Genomic DNA, 16287 nt, shown 5'->3' on the forward strand with positions numbered 1-16287 from the left:
CCGTTAGCTAGGATAAGCCGTGGCAAGGATAAGGAGTTTTAATGTCGAAATAGCATCGAACGAGAGATATCTTTCAGACTTTTTTTTTACTTAGAAAAATCGTCGATCCTTCGATTTATCAAGGCAATGTCGGCGAAATGCGATTAGATTTCATCGAATAGCGATATACATATGACTGATGCATATGGTTTACCGTACATATGACTGATGCATATGGTTTACCGTACATTCTTTTTATAAAAGAAATTGCATATATAATATCGATATATTTTCCTGTGTATTTTTAAACCATTGCATTGTTATTTGCAAATGGATAAATATATTTGCATCGCGGTTTAAGTAGTATATGCATACAATAAGTCAGACAAATTGGAATTTTTTATTATTATTTTTGTATTATTATTTTTATATTATTTTATATTATTATTTTTATATTATTTTTGTAAACTCATATATACATTTGATTAATGCTAAAATCTTATTTGTATCTCGATTTAATTTTCTTTAAGTTAAGAAAATAAAATCTATTTTTTCTGCTTTATAATTATTGCTATTATAATAAATACGAACTGTAAGTTTTTAATTTGTTTTTCTAATTATGCGATAAAAAATTGTATTATTTACGGTGAAATATTTTTATGTGAAATCATGAAGGTATATATTGGATTTAGCAAATGAGTCATGTTTCATTGTGATAGAAAGTAAAAACAATATAATGTTGGATGCAATTTGTTATTTCGGAAAATATAAAATGACGTGGAAAACACGCATGATGCAATTTTAAGTTCGCGTGATATAATTTTTTGGTCAAGACAATTTAATCTGTTATCAATGTTGTTCATGTGAGGATTTTGAAAGTACAGTTCAATTATAGCGACATAACGTCGATGATGTTGACATATGGTTAACAAAATTTCCAACTAATCTAATTAAGTCTTGTGATTGGATTCCGGCTGCCGCTGCGTCGAAAAAAATTGAAAATTTAAGGATGCAATTGTACTTGTTCATTTTCAAGATCGGATGCTCATTGAAAATAAATCTCAAAAGAGATAAACACATGAAAGTAAGATAAAAAAAAAGTTAAGGAACTGCATCGGTCTTTAAACGCTTTATATAAGTGTTTCGCTTATATTGAAGAACGTTCTCATCTTTAAATGCGCTCGACAAAAGATCATTCAAACGAAGGTTTTTCGAGTTCAAGAGAATTTCTAAAGCTGAAAATCTCAAGAGTGATAGCCGTGAAAGCAACCATCTTAAAGATTAGCGCAAAAGTAAATACCGATCGACACTTGAAATTAAATCGATGTGATCACATTCTATCATTTTATTATCCAAATGGAATTTACACTCAATTCTACTCGTGGATAGTATTTGGACAATTTCTGTATATATTTCTGTATCATTGTCCTCCTATTTTTTTTATTTCTTTGATTTAAAAGTTATCGGGTTTTTGTAATATTAAATTCGTCAATAAAATTATCGCATAAATAATTTCACGTCAAAATTTCGCATAATTTCAAATAAGCATAATTCTGCCAAAAATTTGTGGTAATTGTCGTATTTGAAAACTTTCTTTTTCATTCCTAATTAAGTCTATATTAAAAAGCATTCATTGGATTTTGAATTTATCCTCTTCTTTCCCCCTGTTCTTTCCATAGTTTTTTAAAAAGAAACGATGTATTATACCTTCAAGTTTGATACATTCTACAGGGTGAAATGTGTATTTTTATTGCAAATCTCATAACAATATAAAATATAGACTTTGTTTGCAAACTGAAAAAACTGAAAAAAAGCATATCAAAGTTATTCATATATTTTTGCTTATGGTGCGCATCAGATGATGCTAATTTTTGGCGATAACTGAATAAAAATGTCTGGATAATTCCGCGAAAAAAAACGAACCAATCCCTTTTTTTTCAGTTTGCAAAGAAAAGTCTATATTTTACAATAGTCATAAGATTTGCTATAAAAATTCATCCCACCCTACAGAGTGTATGAAATTATACAATTTTTTGGAAATGTATCACATGTATTCTTTTTCTTTAAAGATGAGGAGAGGGGAAGGATAAATTTAAAATTTAACAAATGCTCTTAAAATACAGATTGTATTTCAGAATGAGAAAAAAGTTTTCAAATATGACAATTTTTGGCAAAGATATATTTACTTAAAATTGTTAAATTTTTGACATGAAATTATGAACTATGTGATAATGTAGATTAAAGGTTCGGTTTTCTTGGTTTATACTAAAAGAGCAGTGTATCCCACATTTGCTTAAATTTATATAAAATGTAGCTATGATAAACAGATTTTATTGATGATTAAATTTTATAGAGATTTATTAATATTATAATTAATAATTGCATCAATTTTTTATTAATCGAGGTATTTTAATAATTATGAGATCAACTTTTTGAAAATTTAATTGAAAAGTTAATTTTCCACTTTATAAAAATATCTCAGCTATAAAAATAATCAATAAAAATAATTTTTTTTATTATAAAATTTGACCATAAGAAAAATTTGAACATAAAAACTCATATTTTTCAACTCAATAAAAATATTGATTAAATATTTATAAGAATTGCAGCTTTCTGTACTTAAAAAGAATACATTAACAGCCATTTATAGTGCCTTTATCTTCGCCATTGTTTGTAACAATGCCCCTTCGTTCTATTCCGCTTTTGTAGTTTTCCTTTTATATGTTTTATTCATAATCTGCTAGAAAAAAAGTAATAAAAATGTTATAATAAAACTAGAGCACATTACCCCTATTGAGCATTTTATATTTTTAAAGGAAAGTACTTCTCTCTCTCTCTCTCTCAAAGCTTTTTAATAATCACCATTAGACTAGTTTTGTGTAATTTCTCGATTGATTATATGTATGTATATCATACATCGATTGATTATATGTATATCATACATCAATTGTATATATTGTATTGATTGTATTGATTGTCATATCGATTTTCATTTTAATAATACTTATTAGTAAACTCATTATATCTGAGCAAGTCGGGCATTTTTTCGGTCGGGATATTATACCGTTTACCCTATTCACTTATTAATTTTAAAATCTTTAGACTTTTGTTTGTTTTATAAAACAACCGGACTTCTATATATCCTAATGTATTATAACATCCTTTTCAACCCTTTTCCGAGTGAGGTTTCCAACAACTTGTCGCACTCGACCGAGCGTGCTTTGGCACGGCAAGCGTGCCGGCAAGAAATTCGCGGTTCCTGGTGGAAACGAGGCCGTGACAAACGAGATATCTCGGCGAGAGACCGGCACGGTACTCCGGCGGAAAGGCAGGAGCGCTAAATGGAATATAATCAAGATACAGGGTTAGCGAGTGTGCTGGGGACGGCACTAATGTGGCGGTGCCGCGTGTATCTATCTGCTGGCGTTACAAAGGTAGTGGTGGTGGCAATGGGGTGGTGGCGGCGGCGGTGGCCGCAGGGTTGCGAGAAGTGGGTGGTGGTATCCGTGCGTTTTCGTCGACTGTTACTTACGGGCCATTTAGCCGCGATTATATCCAGTTCCCTGATTTAGCGCGCAAACGCAGGCTACGTTCGCCAAATGCGGCTTGGGTGGTCGCCTATCGGCGCGACACGTTTCGTGCCAAGTGAAACGAAGAGACGTGCATACTTGGCCGATCTTTTCTTCCGCGAAGATTTCATCACCGGTTTAATTAAGTTAGCCATTTAACTTCGGGACTGTAGCGTGTATTAATCTGACGTCTACTGCGCCGAAAGATTGTATGTATTGTGTTCAGTTCGCGGTCTTTCCGCAACGCGCGGAAAGCAGACACGGAAGAAAATAATGGAAAAGATAATTTTTATTTCAGCTAAATTATTACTGAAAGTAAAATTGGAATGCGCTTTGAAATATCGAATTTACTCTTATTTATATAAAGCTGGTAACATTACAGTATTTTAATAAAATTCATATTAAAATTTAGAAATAAATGCTTTCAAAGAATTATTTTCTTTTTACAATTTAGGAATGAGTTGTCACTTTATATTAGTTTTTAAGTTTTTTTTTTTACGTATGTATCGCATTGTTTTGTCGTTCGAATTATTATACATAGTTATACCCCATACAGCACGTTCTATGAACGTTCATAGAATAACATCGTCGAATGTTTTAATATTCCTAGAATATTCTTACATGATACTTCAAAATTCCTGTCAATCTTCAATGGAATTAGAAGTAGACAAAAAGTCACGTTCTGTGAACATCCTATGAATCTTCTATAAAATATTCTAAATATTATGAGAACATTTTCTGGATATTAAATGAACTTTTAGAGAATAATTTGCGTATTTTTAGTAATGAAATAAGAAAGAATAGATATAGATACAAATAATATAAATTTTACATTACATAATGAATATATGTTATTAAAAAAGATATAATAATAAATGCAAATATAAAGAATTAAAATATAAATCCGTCTAGTTTTAAATAATCTGTTTAATATTCTGAATTCCAACAAGGAATCCAGGTCATTAAATGAATTATTTTAAATTCAGTTTATTAAAAATTAAATTTTCACCAGATTTATTATATATTTTTGTTATATATTATATGTATATTAGTTTCTTTCTTATTTTATTTATTTTTTTACACTTTCTTTAAAATAAAACATTATAAAATATTAGTATATTTGTGTTATACTACTCTCTCTCTCTCTCTCCCCCTCTCTCTCCCCCCTCTCTCTCCCCCCTCTCTCTCCCCCCTCCCTTTTAGTGTGTATTAAATTAATACAGCTTTTCAAAATTAATTTTGTTTCATTGTATACACTATTGAAAATTATATGATGCAACCCTATAAAATTGACATCTGTATATAAAGCAGGTTACTTAAACATCTTTTAAACAATTTAAAAGAAGATGAATTATAATAAATTAAATTATGAGAGAGAGAGAGAGAGAGAGAGAGAGAGAGAGAGAGAGAAGTTTTCATATATATATATATATATATATATATATATATATACAATATGGAATTTAAGTTGTTGGATCATAATAACATACATGATATTAGTTTCCCCAAGATATAGTATGTGTGTTAAATGTTTCAAACATTTTGGCCCATAGAAGTTTTCAGTCTGTAACTTTCTCAGAGCGCGATCGATACTTACAAGTATTCTCGGTGATAGTTACCATTTCGCAGTAACTAAACTTGCCTTTCCTCTCCTTGTGGAAGCGAGTTGGTTCCTGATTAAACCATGAATACTGAGAATAGGGAACATCGTAGCTCAACCCTCCTACCTTCCCCGCTTTGCCCCTCAAAACTTTGGCGCGCCCCAGACGGAATCGTAAGTATCTACATACGTATCCTGACAAGATGGTTTGATTTTCCGCGAAAGGACGTCAGAGAGAGAGAGAGAGAGAGAGGGGGGGGGGAGAGAGAGAGAATACGCGCACGCGAAAATTTCATATGGACTACTATCCAGCAGTCGATTTAACTTTCGATGGAAAATTGCGTTCGCATTGTATGTTGGATTGCGTCGACTTCCGGCGCTTTTGAAAATTCACGTGGCAATAACTTTCTATACAGATGGAGCAAGTTGACATGCTTCTCTTGCGATTGCGTTTCAAAGAATGAAGTATAAGTTTCAATGCGAATGCTGACAAGACAGTGGAACGCTTGAGATATACATTTTTTTGTTGGTAGTTTTACGCGAATAACTTTACCGATAAAATTTATTATTTCATATTGCTGTTTAAAATAACAATTGCATTTGAAAATAACAATATTTATACATTTTCATGATTTAATAAAATTATATTTTTTTTCACAGATATAGTTTAACGCTAATTAAGTCCCATCAGATTTCAGTTCTCTTTTTTAATGAATGTATAAACATTTTTGTAATAATCAAGATTATTGACAAAACGCATTCGTAAGCATTTTTAGTAGCAAAAGAAATGTTAAAAAAAAAGAATAGAAAATATTCGATTATTTTATGCTTAAATTTTGCTAAATAATATTTTAAGTTAATTCCATGTTGAACTGAACATAAAATAATCGAATATTTTCTATTCTTTTTTTTAACATTTCTTTTGCTACTAAAAATGCTTACGAATGCGTTTTGTCAATAATCTTGATTATTACAAAAATGTTTATACATTCATTAAAGAAGAGAACTGAAATCTAATGGGACTTAATCAAGTTGTGCCCAAAGAATTCACAGACGCGGCTAAAGCAAGAGTTTCGAGACATTTAGTGTATTCGGTCCCGGGATACACAGGCCAAACCTTGATCTGCACACGTTCGGTGTGCATTCAGTATTCACCGGAAGATAGTGACCTGGACAACCTTAATCCCAAAACCGGTTACGACTTCCTAACTTGTGATCCTCGCACAGTCCGTGTCGGGGTCCGATTCGTAATCCTCGCGTGGGTTGTAGTTTCCAAGGCACATTTGCAAGGGTTCTTCTCCTTCACCTCGTTCTCTCGTTTTCTTGCTGTTCGGTGTATTGTCGGGGATCTCTAAACAGTGCCGAAGGAAGAAAGGAACGTTGGCATATACATTTGCGGTTGCGACTTAATACTACAAACGGGATAATACGAACATAAATTCGCTTTAAATCTCAAAATACTCGAAGGAGACCTTCTTAATTCCATTTCTCTGGGTTTCTCTTTGTTTTAACAACAGAATGACTTGTTAACAAATACCGTTTATAACGGTATTTTTCTACACTAAGCCGGTCGAGAGGTGGTCTCTCGGCAACGTTGGCGAAGACTCCCGCGAAGGGGAAGCTTGCCAGGAGGATACGAGAAGCACCCGGCGGAAACTTTAAATTGTTCCTGTTTCTAACGGGCATACGAAACATTCCGGTAACGCGTGGTGCGCGTTATTGATGCCGGGAGCGGTGAACTATACGACACGTTCTTGCGCAAAACGTAACTTCGCGAAATACCTCTTTACCCGCGCGTGAGATCCTTCTTCGAAGATCTCTTGTGACCTACGAGCGTATTTTCCGAGAGTATCTTCTCAAGGCTATCAAAACCAAAACTACATTACTTTAGAGCATACAATGATAATTTTGCTTTGTATAGTTGAATAATGTAATTGAGACAATTTTTATTTTATTTATTACTCTTGCTAAATTAATATCTGTTATGTTATACAACTGTCGTTTATGTATATTGATGCTTTGATCTTGAAAAAAAAAAAACAAGAAGAATTGTTATGCGAGATAGAATAGTAGATTCTAATAATAAATTATAGTAAATTCTTTAAAGTATATTTCTTCTATCATCTTGTATGTTAATAATAATTTAAAAAATTATTTATTTTCTTTTTTTTAGAAATAATTATTAATGATTTTATAAAAACAAATTTTGTATAATCGTTTTTAATCCTTAAAATTTGTTTATTATTTTGTTATGCATTTCTATAGTCATCATAATACTTTGAAATCAAAATCACAATCTTAAATAGATATTTTTGATTATTGTAGAAATCTTAATTTAATAGAAAAAATTGTTTTTGCATACTAATTATCCAAAATGGCATATATAAACATTTCTTTTTTCAATGCAGCATTTAAAAAATCGTCATTTACTTTATTTTCTGATACAAATGTATATAATTTCGTTTAATCTAAATTCTTCATGACTAGTGTTTAACTTATGTCTACGTGTTTTTTTGAGCAATTTAGGAATCTGGATCATTTTTATAAGCGATTTTCACACGATAAATTGTTTTAACGTGTATCGACACTATCGTGAGCCGCAGGCTACGGTAAACGGTTTAAAGTACGGGTGCCGCGTTCCGGAATTTATCGGTGGCGATGACAGTAATCTGGATTGCCACCCACCCCGGCACAGCTGCTGACAATAATGCCGCTCGTGGTCGCGAGCGCATAGTATATATATATATATATATATATATATATATATATATATATATATCTTGAATTTCTCGACATTTATGGATTTTTTACGTAGTAGCACTCGCGTGTACCAGTTTCACGTTAAACTGGTCGTGCGTTGTCTAGTCAAAAAACAGAAAGATAGAGACAGAGAGAGAAAATAAAAAACGCGTGCTCGTATGCCTTGTCGGGAGTGTTGAATTGCGAAATTTATGGCGTCCGTAAAAGCCAACGCGGCCAAGTTTACAAAATTAATCCAGATGCACGACCAAGATTTACCGCCCTTCGCCGCCTATCGGTGTATTGCGTGTGCGTGAAAATCTAATTAACATCGCGGACGCTATCAAAACGTCCTTTAATTATCATCGATAACCCGTATCTCGCGACCAAATGATGGCAGTGCAACTTTATATATTCATGTCATTTTACATCTAGCGATTAATGTGCATCGAATATTTATGAATTATTTTTACACATAATATGGGCGTGGATAACATCCATTTTTTTTAATTATACGTTACTTATTAAAGTAAAATAAAAAATATATAGTGTATAGATATATATTTATTTTATTATTTTTTTAATATTTTTAAAACGATATACTTTAAGTATTCAAATGTATTATTAAGAAAAATGAAATTTATTATTTAAGTTTTTGTTTTTTATTGAAAGTAGATATTGAAATTTGCATTTGGAAAAAAATTTTGAGGAAAATATTATTATTTTACGCATATGAATATTTATTATATAATTTAAAAAAATCTATTCTACTTTTTCTTTAATCAAAAAAGCTGGCAACATTGCCAGATTTATACATAACATTTATATAACTTTTGTTTTAGATATTCACAATGATTGTAACGATATTGGGAAACGAGAATACATAACCACGAGAATAGAGCAGACTGATGTAATAAAATATCTTTCGGAATGTAAGTTTTTTCTCTTTGGAATGTAAGCTTCTTCTTCTTCTTCTATTATTGTCTTTTTCTCTTTTTTTTTTTCTTCTTTCTTTCCTCCTCAATTCAAATAATTCAAATAATTCAGTGTATTTTTGAAACAAACCACTTTAAATAGCGAAGTGCTTATTATTACAAATTGCGGCTACGATAATAGAACTGTATTTCTAGAAGTGAACTTTCGATGCATTTAAACATTATTCCAAGTAGTACATCCCTCTAGTATGAAAATTTCCTCAATAAGATAAAAAACAAAATTTTTCGATACATGAATTGCGAAACATGATAACGCGATGATGAAAAATAAATTCTGTGATGCTATTTTCTATAAACAACGCGCTTTTTTCCTTGTTTATGTCGATTCATTAGAAAACAATTAATATATTTTACCGTTTTTATTTTCTTATTTTGAGAATCGAGTAAAAGCGAATAAGCACCGTTATTTGTATGTTTGTCGGTTGCAAATGCAAGTTTCGACAGCGTTTCGACGGGAGGTTTCAATGTAAATATCTTACGTGAAAGTGGAAGAAGAAGAAGAGGTGAAAAACGTCAGGATCGCCGTTTATAGATCAGAAGGTAAAATATGCCGGGCTTTGGCAGAGAGGCACAAAAACCGAACGTTCGTCTTGCTCTCTTAATTTATCATGGACTCCCGTAATTACTGCTTGGCCGAACAGGAATTTCTTGCTCGACATGACGTACTCTGAAGAGCCTGCGAAGAGTGGGAAGCCATTCTTATGCAATCTAAAAGTTTTAATGACGTCGAAACTCGGAGATGGCCAATATTCACTTCGTTCCGTCACTTTTTCTCGTATCGTCGTCGACTTCCCTCTTCTTTTTTTCTATCTACCTTCTTTTCTTCAATGCGCATCGCAGCCATTTTGCTTGGAAAACTTATCCGACCCTCTCTTTCCCATCACATCAAACAGCGTTCGCTATAAAACTTGAACCATCGTCAACCATCGGTACAATTTTATAAGCATCGAGTATTAACGCAGTTTCCGCCGATGTCAGTCCGTCTGCATAAATTAAGGAAACGTAATTTAAGCAGTTTGCGAACTTGTAATATTGCGAGCAGGGGTAATTTATCATCAGTTTCAGCTTCTTTCTTTGATCACTGATGGAGGTGCTCGCGGTTCGCCCTTATCGCATAAAATATGCATACAGTAATCACTTAAAGAGCTACATTTCGTAAAGAATAAAGTAGAGAGAGCAAACTCGCAAAAGTTTCTATTATCGATACACTATAAAGTAAATTTTGCAAAAGCTGAGGAAATGAAAATGCGAAAAAATGAAGTTATATATCTTTCCTTCCTTCTGTATTTTTTTCTTGCATAATAACAAATTGCGATTTTTATGATTAGAATAAATCATATCTCCTCTTATTAAATTCAATTTTTTTGTCAAATGTTGACATACGTAAATGTGAATTTTCAAACACAATTTTTAAATATTTTATGAGAACTTATTTCTGCTTTTTAATTTTCTGCCTTTTTAATAAAACATATTAAAATTTCGAATCTGTCGTGATTCCTTGAAAAAGCTGTAAAACATTTTTATTACACATTAGAGCGTCTTCGTTAACTGAGAAAGTGTTGAGTGTCGTAATTTTTTCCAATAGACAGAGCTCGTTTCGCTTCTTGCGTCGTATCTATGTGTTATGGACTTGAAAAGTCTGCACCGACTTAGTTAGGTTCGGTTTCCAGTCCAACAGGAGCGAGAAATTCCGCACGGAGAGAAATTGAGACGAAATTAATGAAATTAATAATTCACTAAGCGCAGGAAACTAGACTTACATATAAGAGTTTGTAGGATAAAGAAGTATAGTGTTAATAGTTATAGAATAAGAACGTGAAATGATTGAAATTAGAAGAATGTTAGAGGAATAAAAAGATCTATCCTTTTAAGTACATACAATAATTTGTGCTTTACATTTTTCCTGTTGCTTCAATCGGATTTCTAGTAGTAACTAATTAATTTTTAATCAAAGAATAGCTATTAGAAATTTTCTATAGGCTTGTCAATCCTTCTATATTTCTCGTTTTTGTTATATTTTTATTATCTCTGCATGTTTGTGCTTACAAGTATAATTTGTTGTTCGAGAGATAGAATCGAGTCTCATTTTCGAGAGGTGGTTTTTAGAATAGTTATATTAAAAAAGTTTTTTCTCTCAATTTTTGTAATAATATTAACTGTAATTCCTTAAATTCTTGAATTAATTTTAAGGCAATTTGAATATGCATATATTAAGACATTTAAAATTACGACATGTGATTTAAAATATGAATCACTAAATTGTGAAGACATAGTTAAATATATTATTCCTCATATAATTTTGTGAATAGACTTTATTTTGAAAGAATTTTAATGGACAAATCAATTTAAAAAATATTTAATAATGAAGAGTGGAAAAAAAGAAGAAAGAAGTGAGAGAGAATAAATTACTATTTTTATAAGAAAACAATTAATTTTTGGTAATTATTAAAAAATTAATATTTTAATAGACAGAATATTTTATTTGCCGAGAAATCAATATCTTGTAATATATTAAGAAGATTCTTGTAATATGTACACAATTCTGCTTTCACGAATCTGTGTTCTCTTGTAGCATGTATATTATGCTGAAATCGACACGGAGATATAGTAATATATTCGCGAGAATCGTTTTCAATTTGTTTTTTCTCTCTCTCTCTCTTTTCATCTTTATTCGTTCTCATACGTAAGCTCACAATCCCACCGATTTCGCATGGATTAGATCGATGCAAAGGCGGCTTTATCCTGCCGATACGATGCAACTTAAATTACACGTTCGCGAAACTACGTTCATTCGATCACCGATTAAATCTTGTGCAAGCGAACGCAGGATGAATCATTTTAATTAAAAGAAGCTCGTTTGCAGCGAAGCAAAGAGGATGAGACTAAAGGAGGCTGCGAATTTTCGAAAAGTTATCGTTACACATTCCTGAAGTTATCACTTAAAATTAAACGCGATATGCGTATAGGTGTCATTTTTGAAATTTTCTAAAAGGTTTTAAAAAATGTATGTGTGCAATGCAACTACAAAAAATTGCTTGCAATGTACATATACATTTTGAAAAATTGTTTGGATTGTAAAAAGCGTTTTCGTTATATAAACAATTTAAACAAGTAATATCGAAATAGGTATTTCATGTTGGATTTACAAAGGAATTGTTTGCGATCATTTTTATTTACCCATTAGTATAATTAAGTGTTTTTTTATATGTTTCGATGTTTAATCATCGATTTGATAATTGCATCTATTGAAGTAACATTATAACTATAACAAATACTAATATTATATAACAAATTATGCTAAATATACTAGCTTTATTTAAATACTTTTGGCATATTATCACACAACAATAATTTTCATTATTTATTATTAATACTTACGAACTTTCTTCTTTACATTTTTTGAGATTGTAGAATAAATTTTGATATTCTTTTTAAAAAAATATACGAAATCATTGAATTTCAAAATTCTATTGGAATTATAAGATATTAATTTATTCGCGAAATTATTGCACATAGAAATAATAGAAATAAATTGAATGATCTGTTCCTTGTAATTCATATATCTTGTTACATATTCATATAACTTCATATTACTTTATTTTAATTTATTTTTGAATGAAACCAATCACTACTTTAAAGCGATCAATTGATGGTTTCACACTCTGTTTAAGCATCACTGATATTTAATCGATATTCGAACATGTTACAGAACATTTTTGATTCAGTTATCAATTTTATAAAATTCTATATTGAATATATATATATATATCGATTCTCTTAAAAAGATCAAATTTAATTTTTCATTAAAATATATGAGAGAGAACATTTTTATTGTGTGTGATAACATTTCTATCACTTATCACTTCGTATAGACATATACATATATATAACTCTTGTCTTTATACATGTAAAATTTTATAATATATTAATAATTATATGATGTTGATGTAAAAGATTTTAAACCCGAAAAATAAACAATTATTATTTAAAATGCATAATTCTATTAATTCTAGAAATGTTAATATATTACATTTAAATTTATCTTTATGATCAGATATTGATTGTTTAATTAAATTGCAAGGATTATTTTTAACATTCTATTCTACGCTTTTGATTTAGAATATTTCGTATATTGCAGCAGCTCAGGCTTAGAATTCCGAATATTACTCGATCTTCCGCGTAATATCGCAAATGCCGTTTCTAGAATACCTAAGCACGCTTATAATCCACTACTTATCGATAATGTCTTTAAATATAAGAAATTTTTGCTCGATTATTTCCGTTCTATTTTTTCATTCATTTTTAAATGAAAAACTCTTTTCCACATATATTTGCATTTTGCATAATATTACTACATTTTCACTTTTTTATTTTACTTTGTTTATTTCATCTCTGAAACAATAAAAATAATTAAAATTTTTTAAATATTATATATTTAATTGTAAGAACTCTTTGATGTATTATTAATTATAAGTCATCATTATAAGGCAGAGAGAGAGAATGAGAGAGAGAGAGAGAGAGAGAGAGAGAGAGAGAGGGAGAGAGAGAAAGAGAGAAAATGTAAAAATTCATGTGCATATTTCCGGCTTGTAGCCTGCAAATTGACATCATAACTTATTAAAGCAATGTCGAATAAGCAACGACAGACTCTTTCGTATCGATGATGGTCCACGGCCTGCGACGTATTCGGTTCTCGCACAACCCTCGTCGGTTTTAATGTTAGCGACGGAGCGTGTAACACCGGGTGCGATATCTAGGACAGGCGAACGTAGGTAGGTAACCAATTCAATAACGGAGCGTCTAAACACGGACCTGGTACGACCGCTAATGGTTAAGCTCGTGACGTAGCGGCAAGTATTCCCTCGCTCTAACGTTCGTTTGCGTCCGTACTTTCCACCAACCCTTCTCTCTCCCCGGGTCGCGCTTCTCCCCCCCGTCCCCCCCGCGCCCTCCTCTTCCCCTCTTCCGTTTGCACCACCGCAAGCGTAGATTCTCCATGCTTTACCATGCAGGCATAGACGGGTACACGTATAACCGAACGGTGTTATGGGCATGTTCTCATGTCAAACCGCAACCTAACGACCTTAGGCGGTTAATGGTGGTGCTTGCTGTTGACCCCCGCTCACCCAGGCTCCGTGATAAATTGCTGTTAATGAAGCCGTCGCGCGCTTCTCTATCATCCGCTTTCGTAATTTGGGTTCGCTGTTGTTCCTCTCGATTTTAGCACTTTAGTTGCGAGAGGAAGTACCTTCTCTCGCTGAATCTTCGTGAATTTGAAAACAAAATCTTGTTGATAGTGAACACGCAATTTAAATGTATGTACCTCGAAAACAATCCCTCAAATAATCGATTCCAAAACTATGATTGAAGAGTTTAAATAAACATTGGTGTCGAGATGTGGAATGTTATTCATGATTACACATCTAGAATTGTACAAGATACTAAAAACAGTCTTATATTTTCTTGTCTTGTCTCAAAATTCGAAATCGGATCAAGACAAAATATTTAGTTATCAAGAGAATACTATAACTATTGATCTTATCAAGATAATAAGTTTTAAAACAAATTAATATATATATTTTTGTAAATTAGATAAAAAAATTACATATTATATTCTACTTAAAGAATTATATTTAATTAATTTTAAAAAAATTTATTATTTTATACAAAAGTTGTAAGATACCAAGTTACCCATCATGTGATATTAGTTTAAGCTTGATCGAGCTTGGGAAAGTCACATCAAGGATACCTTGAGTTTTTTAAAATAGGAACCCCTATTTTTTATCCTAAATTTTCTTATAGCCGACGTCGAAACCTTTTGAAAAGAGTTTATTAAATTTCATTTTATTAAAAACTATTCGAGATATGCGCTGCTAAAGTTTAAATACTGTCGGGCATTAACGTTATCCAAAGTGCATCATACGGATGTTTCACGGTTGGATTTACACCTTTTCGAGATACTCGTACTTCAGTAAAGTGAGTCTCCTTGCCTCTCACGTGTGGGCATGTATGTATTTAGGAACTCCAAACAGCGATATAATATAATTATGTTATTGTAAATATTATTTTGAACAATTACTCAGTATTAAATAAAAATAGATTTATAAAATTGACATACGATAATATAAGATGAGATTATTTTATAAAAATTCACTCAAGATCAAGACAAGATTTAAATTTCAAGTAACTTTTCAATACCAACACAATATTTTTAAAAATATTATTTCATCTTAATTTCATCTTGTGCAATTACATCCATAAATATCCGAATATATGAATATATACGAGATGCACATATTTTATATATAAATATAATTATATATATATATATAATTATATATATAAATATAATATATATATTTTTTTTTTCGAAAAGAAAATTAATTTTTTTAGAACAAGGAATTATAAGATAAACAGAAAGTATCTATTTAAAAAAATGAAATCTGCATTTCAAATAACTTATATTATAGATGTAAATAGCTTAAGTTATAGTCTTCTTAAATTTCTCTGCTAGCGAGGAAAGTGCCAATCCTTGCGATTCGTTTCCTATTCGGTGGTTCCATTTGATGGATGTTGTCACGCACCTTCGATTTACCATGTTCTCGGTCCACCGTTATTTTCCCGGACCGCATTGGCTGCAGCCTCTCGTGCGCAGCATTTGCATCGAATTCGCGAGGACGGAAGCAACCCCTGGCCTCGTTCCAAACGAAAGTACCCTTTCCGGTGCTCCGGGCGCTCTTCAACGTCACGAGTGTCGTCGACCGTCTAGCTGGAGAGGAAGTGGTTAGAAAGCGCGCGAATTAGAGCTTGCCTTCTTACTTGACGACACTTTTCCGCCCTTTCGCTCTCATCCCTTACGTTTCGACAAACGGTATTCGTGCCGAATATTGCATCGCTATCCACTTCTCGAAAGATTATCCAGAAAATATCCTTCATGCGAACGGCAACGTGTTTGAAGTTCCTTTCCCAATAATAGCGATTGCTCCGGATTTTCATCCAATTTTGAAAACTGCTGTTTCAAGCACGCAGAAAATAATAAAAAAGCACTACTTTAAATTGATCGGTTAGAAGGGGCAGACTTTTACCGACTTTGTTATGACATTTTGTGTGTCTCTGGAATGTTTTTTCTGATTCAAAGAGAAATTAAACTTTCCCCTGAAAGGTATGTTATTATATTATTTTTGTTATCAGGGTCTATATTTACTTGAAACGGAATTTAAGTATTGTTCGGAATACTTATTCTCTTTACTTTAAAATAAATTTAATTAATCTAAACCAGCAGTAATTTTATTAAATATGTAGTTAATTTTATAAAGTTTTATATTAATATTTTAATATAGATACACAGATAGTGAATATATTTATAAATATAAAATTAACACCTCCAATTACATTATTATGATTT

General features: G+C 31.5%; 1 protein-coding gene across 5 annotated transcripts in view; it reads left to right on the forward strand.

Moving 5' to 3' along the window:
- LOC105255044 (hemicentin-2) overlaps window positions 1-16287 on the forward strand; it is a 404047-nt gene that overhangs the window by 61779 nt on the left and 325981 nt on the right. For 4 of the 5 annotated variants that reach the window (XM_025412106.1, XM_025412105.1, XM_025412103.1 and 1 more), the window contains exon 3: window positions 8730-8819. The exons of the other annotated variant lie outside the window; for it this stretch is intronic. In XM_025412106.1, the coding sequence (XP_025267891.1) occupies window positions 8730-8819 (90 nt within the window). The remainder of the gene's footprint in view (window positions 1-8729; window positions 8820-16287) is intronic. 5 annotated transcript variants of the gene reach the window in all.

The sequence above is a fragment of the Camponotus floridanus genome, unplaced genomic scaffold (assembly GCF_003227725.1).
Source record: "Camponotus floridanus strain SB8 unplaced genomic scaffold, Cflo_v7.5 scaffold48, whole genome shotgun sequence".
In the NCBI taxonomy this organism is placed as follows: Eukaryota; Metazoa; Arthropoda; class Insecta; order Hymenoptera; family Formicidae; genus Camponotus; species Camponotus floridanus.